At 44.2% G+C, this 12,508-nt stretch overlaps 1 protein-coding gene across 1 annotated transcript in view; it reads left to right on the top strand.

Moving 5' to 3' along the window:
* Positions 1 to 12,508, top strand: part of NLRC5 (NLR family CARD domain containing 5) — a gene marked incomplete at its 5' end in the record, with an annotated part of 42,832 nt that overhangs the window by 4,050 nt on the left and 26,274 nt on the right. Inside the window, 12 exon segments of the mRNA XM_061445304.1 lie at positions 2,850 to 2,915; positions 4,113 to 4,587; positions 4,589 to 5,008; positions 5,010 to 5,822; positions 7,520 to 7,603; positions 7,954 to 7,998; positions 8,000 to 8,029; positions 8,115 to 8,198; positions 9,549 to 9,638; positions 10,478 to 10,528; positions 11,361 to 11,426; positions 12,124 to 12,207. Coding sequence (XP_061301288.1) covers positions 2,850 to 2,915; positions 4,113 to 4,587; positions 4,589 to 5,008; positions 5,010 to 5,822; positions 7,520 to 7,603; positions 7,954 to 7,998; positions 8,000 to 8,029; positions 8,115 to 8,198; positions 9,549 to 9,638; positions 10,478 to 10,528; positions 11,361 to 11,426; positions 12,124 to 12,207 — 2,308 coding nt within the window.

Raw genomic sequence — 12,508 nt, 5'->3', positions numbered from 1 at the left:
CAGCCAATTGGATGGTGGTCCATCCATCAAATCCATGTCTCTCCAGGTTAGAGACAAGGGTGTCATGTGTGACAGTGTCGAACTTTGCTCAAGTCTGGGTAGATGACATCAAGTGCTCTGCCCCTGTATCTGAAGGCCACCATATCGGTCAGGCAGGATTTCCCCTTAGTGAAGGCATGTTGACTGTCACCAACCACCTCATTGTTTTACACATGCCCAAGGCTGACAGCAAGGCAGAGGTATTGCCTAGCCTACAAGGAGTCTCGCTGGTGAGATGGTTACGGTCATTCTCAGAAATTGCAGGGCAGCTTTTCACAGCAGTTTATGTACCTCCTTCCCCAGTGTGTGGCCAGCTGAGCCTGTGGAGGCTAACCTGGCAGCTGGCTTCCCTCACAAGGAAACTTCCTGTGGAAATATCTAGTCATTGATATTTTGTGTTCCTGCTTTCTTTCAGGTCCATCACTCCAGCTTACCCTGCTTTGGGTGGATTTAAATCCTGAGGAAGAGTGGAGAACAACTGAAAGAAACTGGGCTGTGGGCTTTTCTGCAGTGTTTGGGTGGAATATGTGGTACTGCTATTCAGTTTCTTTCTGTCTCAGATCTACTCAGAACCACATCCTCCATGATCTGGGTAGCTTTGCAGTGCTTGTGATTGTTGTGGTTTAATCCCAGCTGGAAACCAAGCACCACACACCTCTGTTTGCTCACACCTCCCCTTTCCTTGGTAGGATAGGGAGGAGACCTGAAAAAAGGTTAAACTGATGGGTTGAGGTAAGAACAGTTTAATAATTGAAACAAAGTAAAACAGTAATGAAAAGGAGAAAGAGAGAGTAATAAACCCCACAAAAAATCCCAAGTGATGCACAATACAATTGTTTACCATCCACTGACCAAAGCCTAGTGTCCACAAGCAGCCATTGCTGGCTCCCATTCAACTCTTCCCAGTTGTTATACTGAGCATGATATCCTGGGGTGTAGAATATCCTTAAGCTAGTTCAGGTCTGGTGTCCTGTCTCTTCTTCCTCCCTGCTTCTTGTGCCCCCTCCTTGCTGACAGAGCATGAGAGACTGATCAAGGCAGGCACTAATGAGCAGCAACTAAACCACTGGTGTGTTATCAGCATTATTCTCATCCTGAATTAAAAACACAGCACTGCACCAGCTACTAGGAAGAGAATTAACTCTATCCCAGCCAAAGCCAGAACAGTATCCATCCCTTTTTTTATACCATTTACATCAAGCTCAGCTCCCACATTTTCCAGTACATCCCAGTTAACCACCATCAGCATCACAGTCTTCTGATTTGTATGCACACAGATATAATTCCCTTAGTCTGTGGACCATCATAAAAGTCCATTGAGTTAGTTTAGTCTGTGACTTTGGGTTCTGTCTGTTGTAACAGTCCTTCAGGGCAGGAAAAATGGTATGTGTGGTGTTGGATTTTTGCACGCTGAGGCCAGTTCTGGTTCCTTCACTTCTATGCTTGTCCAGATTCACCAGAGATGATTCTTCATTAATCTATAGGACCCTTGATATGGCATAGAGCCTCCATAGAAGTGATAGATAATATGCAGTGTCATATGACAGTTAACGTCGTACAGTTTAATTTACTGGCCATTCTAACCTAAAACCAAATCTTCCTAAGATATACATTAGAATTCCCCATCTTCCCACATTACCCAGCAAATGCACCCAGGTCGTTGACCAAAAGAAATCCCACGAGTGGGTTTGCCTTGGCTTGAGTCAGGAATAACTCTGGCTGTTTTCACTAGCATGTTCCTAATGTGCACCATAGGAACTTTATCCACCTCTGCAGTATGTAAAAGTTCTGATGGGGCTGGGCCAGCCTGGTTGGCAGATTCCCTGTTGTTGACCAATCAGGTGGCTTTTGCTAAATGTGCATCCAAGTGTTTGAAACTCCACCACCCACTGCTATCTTTGGTTAGGTCATTAATGTTCTCTCTATTGCTGTATGCTCCTCTGAACATGTACCTCATTATTTTTGCCTTCCAGCAGCTGTGCTGCCAGCAGAACTATTTCTGAGGGTACGTTTTGATGAGCTGTTGTGATAGGTCTTTTTTGTAATGTTCTGGCACTACTTGGCACTGTGCTTCTAAGCAAATGAGGGGATTGAGCAAAAGGATGAAAGCATCATTTGCTAAACCTAACACATTTCTTGGAAAATATGCCTTTTAAAATTCATGTTGTTTCCTGCAAAGATTTTCAAAGCCAGGATTCCACCAGAAGCTTGCACCTCCCTGTTTCTGATGTCTCTGCTGCCACTGGCTGAGAAGGGTAAGATTTGGCTATAAGCAGCTCTGTGAAGCACATCATGTTCCAGTATTAGATAAATGTTGAATCCCTGTAGCTGATCATGTGTCTCAGGGAAGACAAAGGATTTGCTTGATTTCTCTGCAGAAAGACTCAAGTGGAGAGAATGGGGAGGTAGCAGTTCACACTGAGGCAGGCAAGATTGTTGTTATCCACTAGGAAAAATCCATATAAACAAACTGAAGTGTTGGAACGAATTGCCTGGAAAGGTTCAGGGAGCTCCATTACTGAAGGGCCTTTAAACCAACCCAGACCCCTTGGTCACTCCTGAGAGCTGTAGCATATTTGGGGTGAGATTAGAGGATGGATTAGCCTCATGAGGACCAGACCAAGCTGACTTTCTATAGCTAGATGCCCCTCTGCTTTTACTTCAGCATTTGCAAAAGCAGTTCTGTATACTCAGCCTGAATTTGCAAATAGTTTTGTGTCTCTGATTTCGCCTCTCCAGCTGCCCAAATGCTTTAATAATACGCCATTCAAAATCCTCATTTGACATGTTTCTGACTTTTCAACTTTCAGGTTCTGCTCGATGTCACCATCACAGCAGCTCTATGCATGAGAAGGATGTGAAACAACAGCAGCTCGGTAAGTAGAAGTTCTAGCTGCAGAGCAGTGGTGCACTTGTCTCTGAGGAAGGACCTATTTAAACACCCAAAACCTCAACCTCCCAGCTTGAGGGAAACTTCTTTTATTTAGTATGTGCATAAACTCTTAATGCAGCAGGTTATAAAATACACAGACAGTGGAACCTGGTGAATAACAAGAAGCATCCATTTCCTTTGCAGAGGTGTATTAAATCTAGTGGAGAAGAGTGGCACAGGCTAAGAACTCTGTTGAAGTGTGATACGCTGGTGAAGCATTCTGTTGTAGGTCATCCCTGTATTTGCTCTTTTTTAAGCCAAATCAGGAGCTATACTGGCAATTGAAAACCCACTAAAGGCTCCACAGTTTCTCTAGCACATTTAAAACTTGTATGGTTTCAGCTCACTCTAAAACAGAAAACTGAGTAGATGAGTGGTAACAGAGTTGAGGCAGAGTAATTCCAGGAAGGACTGAGTAGCCTGAGCAGACCTGCAGGCTGTCCTGCACCAGAGTCTATGTCCTTTCCTTCATCAGCTGTCCTTCCACCCTTTTCCACCTCTGTTTTTAGCTTTGTGATGCCCATGCTCCAATGTCGCATGTGGGATTGCAGGGAGCATGGCAAAACTCCCAGCAGCTGCAGCTGGGCTGGAGCTGGTTTTTGATGGACAGTTTGCATACAGGAAAGGCCTTGAGGTGCTCCCAGGATGCCAGATCTTGTCTGCTGACATGAGTGAGGATAGGGTTTTTCAGAAGGTGCTGGGCACCCTTAATGATTGCCACTGTTCTGTCTTCAGCAAAGAGATGCTGGTACCATCAGGGATCTCCTGTTCTCAAAGCAAAAGCAGTGTCCCAGGGTGCTGGTAAGCTGACAAGTGTGGCACAAGGCCAGTGTGGGTGAACAGGGAGCTAATGAACAGGAGGTTATATGCGTAACATACCAATAGCTTAAAGAGATACTAAGATTTAATTTTTACAAAACTGTTTCACCTTTTCCCTTAATTTTGCTTTCCTTCAGCCCCTATGCAAAAGTAGGAAAAATTACAAGTTATTTTCATGTGTCCAAAATTTGTCATCTTTACCCAGCTGTGTGTAGCAGCCTCTGACCAAGACGACGTTTTCTGTGTCTATAAGTGGTAGTATTTTGGATCTGTCACTGTTCAGAACTATTTCACCCTCATACTTGCTCTGTTGTCTTCTCAGATGCACCTAAAAAGTACCGGCATCTCCTCATGGATTCTGTCTGCCAGAGATATGGATGCTGGAGAGCAGCAGGAGCAGCAGTGTGGGAACAAATGCAGCCACTGGCTGTCAACCAAGCCTTTGTCAGCCTTGTCATTCGGCAGAGCAAAATCTCCTGCTTAAAAGAGGGAACAGAGAAATCCCAAAGTAAGCCAGAAGAATATGTGGATACAGCTGTGAAAGTATCAGATCTGTTTTGTAATGTGGTCCCATCAGAAACAATGAAGGTAATCTTTTTGTTTGGTAAACCAGGTGCAGGCAAGACCATGCTAATGCAGAGCATTTATCAGAAACGGGTTGAAGGTGACCTATCTCAGTTTCTCTTCACTTCCCTGTTTGAGTTTCAGCAGCTGAATTTATTAAAAAGAAAATTGACTCTGAAGGAGCTTTTGTTTGACCTGTTCCTTCAGACAGAAGACAGCCCTGATGCAGTGTTTCCTGCTGGAAAATACCTGCTGTACACTGATCATCTCTGATGGGCTGGATGAGTTTGCAGCTAACATGGACATGTCAGGCTCTTCTGAGGGAAGGCCAACCATTACTTCCTGTATGTCCATATCTGAGTTCTTTGCAGACCTCTGTCATGGGAAGCTCCTGCCTGGGTGCACAGTGGTGGTCACCAGCCGACCTATGAGACTACCTGACTTCTTAGTAACTACAGTAAATCTGCTAGCAGAAATTTGGGGATTTGACCATGAGAAGATTAAGGAATATGCCAGCCACTATTTTCATCAGCCTTCATTCAAAGAGCAAGCCGTTGCTCACCTGAAGAACAACATTAAGCTCCTGAGCATGTGCCACATCCCAGTTGTGTGCAACTCTTTGCTCCTTAAACACAAGACGAATGTGGAGCTTCCTTACACTGACACAGTTTTATATCAAAATGCTTCTCATCTTCATAAATAAACAGCAGAGAGAACATGAAGGTGGTGAGGGGGCTAAGCTGCACTGCAACAAAAAGGCCATTTTGGGTCTCTGTGATCTTGCAATGAAAGTCCTGGAAGAAAAAAATCTTGTATTTTATGCTGGAGAAATTCCAGAGCACGTGAAGGAATTTGCTTCCTTACATGGACTGATGACTGCTTTGGAGGTGAAGATGAGTGGCACTTGCCCAGAGGGTGGCTATGCCTTTGTGCACTTGAGTTTGCAAGAGTTTTTTGCAGCATTGTCTCTCATGGTAAGTAAGAGGGTGGACAAGAACTACTTGAGGAAGAAGTTATTTTTGAAGTCAAAATGGACTTTAAAGAACAAGGCAAAGACCGGGATAATGGAGAGTTTTCACATCTTCCTCTCAGGCCTGTGGTCAAAAGAACGTAGGACATTTCTCATGCTGCTATCTGAACAAGATGAAGCTTGGATGCAGGATAAGCAGGATGTAATCCTGCAGTTTCTCAGGAAACTGGCAGCCACTAATCTGACAGGGCCTAAGGTCATTGAACTCTGCCATTGCACTTTTGAAACACAGGACCTCAAAGTAGTCCAGCACATCAGGAGCCTGCTGAATTTCAAGTACGAGTTCAAAAACTTTAGACTGACACCCCTGGACATGTTGGCTTTGCTTTTTGTCATGAACTTGGGCCAGGGTTTGACTTGTTTGGATTTTAGAGGATGTTTCATGGACATTGACTGTTCGGAAATTCTGGCCAGCTGTAAAAATGTAGAGCACTTGAGGTAAACACACTGAGTGCGATGGGCTGGTTGTGGGGAGAAAGGGTAAGGGGTTGGAAGGGAGAGCCTGGATTTGTTTTAGAAGGGTGAGAAAGAAGATGTGAGAAATGCGGAACAGCATAACTGTGATACTGAAGCAATTTATGAAAAAAAAAAACTGTGAGTGAGGGAAGGATGTTAAGGATATATATAAATACAAAGATATATTTTTATGCTTCTTCGTTTTGATTGAAATGATCAAACAATAGGGTAATAAGTGTAGTAGAGAAGAGAGAAAATGATGGGCATTTCTTGACCTTGCAGAGGCAGGGTGAATCCTGCAAGCAAATGAGAAAGTATGAAATCACCATAAACCAGATGAACAAAAGGTGACAATTGCAATCTCAGGTGCTTTTCTGTAATGCTGGAAGGCCTTTTCAAGGAGGATCTCTTTGGATCCTGTCATGGAAAAGGTCTCATTTTGTATTTCTGTGACTGACTTCAGAGGAGTATGTGTAGAGTTGCTAATGTGTAGAAGATGGGGAGCAGCCAGGGGGAGAATTACCTTGCCCTGAAGAGAATGTTGTCTGCTGTGAGGCAGAGGAGCAAAAACAGACATAAAAACTGCTGTTCCTGGCTAGCAATACCATTTTAAAAAGGACAGCACTGATGGTTCTTTGCCTCCATTAGGAAGAACTGGAATACTGTGCAATTCGCTGTTAGAAAAGCTTTCTGATGGTACATCCTAACTGTAAATGGCTCATGCAGGCACAGGGCCATGCATGGGGCCCATGAGCAGCTTAGCAGACGACCAAAACAGTTGGGCTGTGCCCTTCCATTAGGAGAATGAAACACAGGATTTTGAGGGATTCTTTCTTGGCTCATGCACGCTCTAGTCCATGACTGCTTTTGTTATGGTCTGCAAGATACCAGCACTCTGAGAACTAGGTCTCTTGGAAGGGTGGGCAAAGGGCAGTGGGCAAAGCATCACCTCAGGTGTGTTCCCAGTGACCGTGGGCCATATACATTATGCCACCACCCCTGTGCAGCATGTTCCTGACCCCCTTTGGTTTAGGGGAGGGTGATGGGGGCACTTGGGGCAACAGAGCCATAGGTGGGTTTCTGCTTTCAGGGCCCCCAGACATGCTGTTTGAGAAGTGCAGCCCAGGGTGCCTGAAAGCTTCCCTGTTTGCTTGTTTTTTTCAACACCACCAATTTCTTCTATAAAAGAGTTACTTTCCCTAAACACCTTGTGTCTTTTATATTTTGAACAACTCTGGCTACTCTGCTGCCCAAATTTAAAGTATCTGGCCTGAAATCAGTGCTCTCATAACTCAGCAGCTCATCATGTGGGAGCTGAGAAACACTCTTTGTTTGTAGGAGTTTGGTTTGCCCCTGTGTGACCCTTGTCTCCAGGGTCCTTACCTTTTTGGAACATGTGGTAGGGCTGACTCTTTGTCTGTGGCAGCACTTACGCATGGTGTCACTGTACCAAAAGGCAGAACCTGTCTCTTGAGGTATTTACAGTTGATGTGTAAGTTTAATGGCTTGGGGTTTTCTTTGCACTGATGTTTGAAAAGATAAAGATGCTGTATAAAAAGAGCCCGATACCATGTTAAAGAAAGAAATCAAGTGCTTTTAAAAAATGGTGATTTAACTTGCTCTGTGAGCTATTTGTTTCGGGTTTTGTTGTGTTTATGTTTTTTCCCTTCATGTTTTAGCTTTCATAGTAGGAGATATGGCAAAGACTTTGCTCCTGCTCTGTCAAAGAGCTTATGAGGAATGGCAAGCCTGAAGACACTAGAATGAGCCTTTGCTTGTGAAAGCCTTGTCTCTTTCTCTCTGTCCTCTGTTTCTGTCTTGCAATTTAATTACATCAACTCAGTCAAGGCTGCTGTCCATGCAGCACTGTATAGAGAGTAATGCAGTGCTGTGTGGAGCAGCATGAATATGTGTGACTCTGGTTTTATGCTGACATCAAGAGTATTGTATTGCCCTGTTTGGAAAGGAGTATAAAGTTGGTTGCAGGGGGCAGAGTCCGGCCACCTCCTGCCTGGGGTGATGTGCAGGCACACGTCTGAGACAGGCTTGCGGTTTGCTGCACGGGATGCTTGTCCTCCCTCTGTTTGGTTTGAGTGGTTCTTTCTTTTGCCAGGTTGACAAGTGAGAGCATCACAGCTAAGAGGGTCATTGACTTGGTCATCACATTGCCCTTAGCTTGAGGAAATAAAGTGAGTGTGTTGTGGCAATGACCCTCAAATCAACTGCTCATTCCTTGGGGGTGTGCAGTACTGATGAGAATGAATCTGTGTGTAGCTTGCAGGACAATCGGATACAGAATCTGCAGGTGAAGAGGGCAATGGACCTGTTTTCCAGAATGGAAAAGCTGAAGAAAATAGAGTGAGTAAAATGTCTTAAACCTATTAAGAATGGTAGTCACTATGAAGCCAAGCACAGCATCAGAGAGGGTTTAAATCCTCATCAGAGCTGAGGTGCTGCATGTCTCTGATTGGGGTGACACTCGCTTTTAGAGGTGACAGTGGGGGGCATGTAGGGAACTAAGCTGAGGTACAGACATTAAAATGCAAGCCCAGCTGCGCATGATGCCTGTCTCAGTCTGAGATAGACTCAGCCTCACAGTTTTTACCCAGGCATTTAAAAACAGTCTCAAGGGAGCTGTGGCACTGCTGACACCACTCCAGAAATTACCTGTGCTCAATTTCGTGCCTGGCATGACGTTTTCCTCTTCTACTGCCTCACCTCTCATCTGCTTGGTTAGGCTATGATTGAGATAACCTCACCTCTGCATCAGAGAGGATGGCTCCATTCCTGTCTGTACAGACTTTTTCTTAGCCCTATTGTGTACTCCTTGTAACACTAACAGCAAAGTGCTGAATGAGAGGGACTGACTGCTAAGAGAGCTGCCAGCAGGGATCTGCATCTTTTTAGGCGGAGAGAACCAGCCTGACTTGTGATTTAAAGGGATTTAAAGCTTTTGGAAAGCTAGCAGGAGCAGTTTAAGCAGAAGCAGACAAAGCAGAGCAGAGGCTCTGCAAGTGTTGGAGTCACAGTGTAGTTTGCATTACAGGAGAAGGATAGTCACAAAGCTGTGCTGACCCTACATAGTATCATAGGAACTTTTAGGTTAGAAACGATCTTTCAGGTCAACAAGTCCAACTATTGATACTGTAACCAGAAACAGTATTAGATAAATCAGTCTGTGGACAAAACCACTGACAACATCCCATTTCCACGTGGATTTTAGCTACAGTTCAAAGGAAGAGACAGAAAAGACACTGTTCCCTTGGATTTTCAGCAATAAGAGGCATGCTCTAAGTCAAAGCCACAGTACTGCCTTCCTACCCCAGTTAAAAGGGAGTGCCTCTTTAAAGGTCTTCCACATACCCCCAGGTGCAAGCAGGTGAATCAAAAATACCTGCAATTACTGCTGGATCCCATGCAAGAGTTAATTAATGGCTTTGCAGTATGATTAGAAGTGTTTAAAAGCATCCCAGAAAGAGAAGCAAGACCTCACGGTTCATATTTAATGAGGTCCAACAAGTACTGAAACAGAATAAACATGCAATTAAAGAGTATCTTCTCAGAGGTTGCTAGTATTGTGTCTTCAGGGTGTTATAATGGGCTTTAGACCACACTACTGTAACATGCCATACTTAAATGGGATTTATTTTACAGCAAGAGGTATGTTGGGTCCAGCAGGTGAGGTTGTCTTCTTCCTCATGTTCACAGTCTGAGCAACAACAACTTTTCCTTGGCTGCTGTTCTCACTTTGGCAAAGGAAGTCATCACTTGTCAGAACGCTACTGAGATGCTTGTCAGGTACATGCTGTATGTTGTCCCTTTAGGTGCTGCCTTTTAAATGGATACTGCTTTACAGCTTAATTGTTGGCTAATCAAGTCAACAAAAATTAATTTTAATCCTTTCTGTTTTCTGTTTGAAACAAAATTTGAACTCATCACATTATGTACTTACTCTTTGCATTTTTTTAACAGATTGTTTTATCCTTGGTCTAGAAATTGTTTAGCAGGCTGTAATACTTCATATATAATAGAATTTAAACTTGCTTTTAAGCTCTGGATACATCAACTTCTTTACCAGCTAGCATGAATTTGCTACAAATCAGCTAAGTTTACTGAAAAGGTGTGGATTTAAGTAGCTTTATGTCTGTATTCCTTTAAATTACAGGTTTTGGTGTTTTCATGGGTCCAGAATGACCAAGAAAAGATGGAATTTTTAAATCCTAGCTCTTATGTTTGTCATATGTTGTAAGTTTAACAGCCCAAATGAATCCTTGCTGTGACTTCATGGAAGCTGAATTGCATGCAGCTTTTTCATATTTTTCTTGCTGGAATGGAGCTTCTACTGATCCTCTTTCCAACAAACTGCTGGTCTTGCAAAAAATATTAAACCCCCCCAACTCAGTCTTCTTACCTGTGTTACTGTGGTGTGTGTACCACAGCCCCAGCATGAGGGGTGTCCTGCTGCCCTGTAGCCACATGCCTGGTTTGTGGCTCGCCTGTGGCAATGTGCTGGTGTGGAACGCGCCAAGGCCCTCTTTAGCCTCCAGGCAACAGCTTGGGTCCTTCTTATAAGCACCTCTGTGAAAGAGATGGCATCTTTCCACCTCTGCCCTAACATTCGCTTGGATTTTTTTCAGGAAGGACACTGTGATTATGTATTTTTCTGGCCCATCTGGGAAAGTTCCAAGGTGAGAAACTGTACTTGGTGTTGTGCTGTATACAACGTTAGGCTGATTCAGACAATCAGCTTGGCATCACCATAAACCACTCCAGTCACAGAACTGGTTGTCTCTACCCTTGTATCTGGCAGAGCTCAATCCACCTGAGCAAGCATAAACGTAAGCAAAATAGCTGGTCTTTACGCAGACCTACCAGTCAGTTCCACAAAGGCTCACCTTAGTGCCTGAGTAAGGTTGATGTGCTGATTTTCTGCTGCAAAACTGCTGAAAAACAATTTAGTGTGAGGCTAAATGAAGGAAAAGACTGCTCCTTCTCTGGCTGGCTCCTGTGTTCTCCCTGCCTGTATGTACTTTAGAGGGGAGGCTGGATTTGATCTTAATTTAGAAACTACAAAACAATCACTTGTTCCTTGCTAGGGAGCTCAATTTACCCTGTCATGCAGTCCTTGAGAGACCTCCCAGTATTCTACAAGCCTGCCCTGTAGAAACTACGATTCAGATGCCTGAATATCCTATTCAGATGCTGTGGGCAGCCTGGCACACATGGACTTGTTTATCCCTTTGTGTGATGGCACAGTCCCACATGGAGGCAGAACATCCTGCATCTTGGTAGTGCCTTTGAACTGGGGCTCAGTTACCATGTTGATTCAAATATACAGTGAAATCCCTGTGCTCTGATCTCCTGATGGGGCTCTTCTTGCTCTTGAAAATCACTTAAGTTTGCATGGAATGGTTGCACAGAACACAGACTTAGTGGTTTCTTCCAGAAAATACTAACCAGCATTCAAATCACGTGTTTTGTGAAGGCATATTAAAAGCCAGATATTTTGCTTGTTTTCAGATCTTTGGATTTGAGGTGGGAAGAGAATAAGGAACACGTAATTCCAACTAAACAAATGAAGTTATGGTAAGAGAAGACATTGAAATCCCTGCTGGTGAATGTCATTTGCAGATGACAGCTACTACAGAAGGACAAAGGTAGTGCCTGTGTTGCTCCTTAAGGACAGAATATGCTTCCACATACAAAAATATTTTAAATAAACCTGAATCAGTAAATAAAAATAACAATAGAAATTGCTATTTGGGCAGCCAGTAGCTTTATTTCTTGTGTGTTAGGCTCTAGAGAGCAACTCTAGAGAGGCAGAGTTCCCTTGGTAGTGTCCATCTTGCCATATGTTCAAAGGCATAATAGTTTTCCTTCTTGCTTGGGCTCTAGAAGAATCATAGAATAGAGAGTAATGGTTTTCTCAAAATAGACCTCAGGCATGTTATCTGAGCATGACAATGTTGGGAAATGGCCCTCCCCTCCCTCCTCTTTCTGTCACTACTCTGTACACAACAGGAGCAATTCTATCCATCCCCTTCTCGTGGATGGTGGTGACAGGCAGCTCTCACAAGGCACAGCTCTCTGCAAGAGTGTCCCTCTGAACTCCTTTTGCAGAGAGGCTACAGAGGGACAGAATGATATGCCCAGGGCTGTGACAACAGAGTAAAAAATCTCTCTTGGTACTGTTTCTGTATGCCCTCACTTGGAGAGAGACACCAGAAGTGCATGAGTCCCGCTGTCCCCTCACTGCTTGCTCATTAAAACTTCCTGTTCACAGCTTGCAGTACTGCAGCCTATCTTCCCAACATGCAAAGGAGATTGTTGCCATGCTCCAGAGCTGTTCCTGTCTCTCTGAAGTGCAGTAAGTGTCTCTTTTCCTTACTGTTGAGAGGCTGCAGGTGGGTGGCAGGAAGCAGGAGATGTTACATGTAGAGAACAGTGAGACGAGACATGGAGCCTGAACCTGAGGAAGGGTCTCAGCATTCTGTTATGTCTAGTGAGATCCTGGTTAGTGATTTTGGTGAGGTTCGGGGTGGGAAGGGTGTGTGTGTGTGGGGGGGGGTGGGTGAATGCTGAGCAACCTTTGATTCCTGTGACAACTACAGTTGGTTACAAAGCATAACTTGCTAAGGAAGACGTGCTGCTTGCTGGAGGCACCCTGG

The sequence above is a fragment of the Pezoporus flaviventris genome, unplaced genomic scaffold (genome assembly GCF_033815535.1).
Source record: "Pezoporus flaviventris isolate CSIRO_AGI_PZ_B2104156 unplaced genomic scaffold, CSIRO_AGI_Pfla_v1 ptg000004l, whole genome shotgun sequence".
Taxonomy (NCBI): domain Eukaryota; kingdom Metazoa; phylum Chordata; class Aves; order Psittaciformes; family Psittacidae; genus Pezoporus; species Pezoporus flaviventris.
The sequence above is the reverse complement of the archived record's forward strand: the minus strand, read 5'-3'. Positions and strand labels throughout refer to the sequence as shown.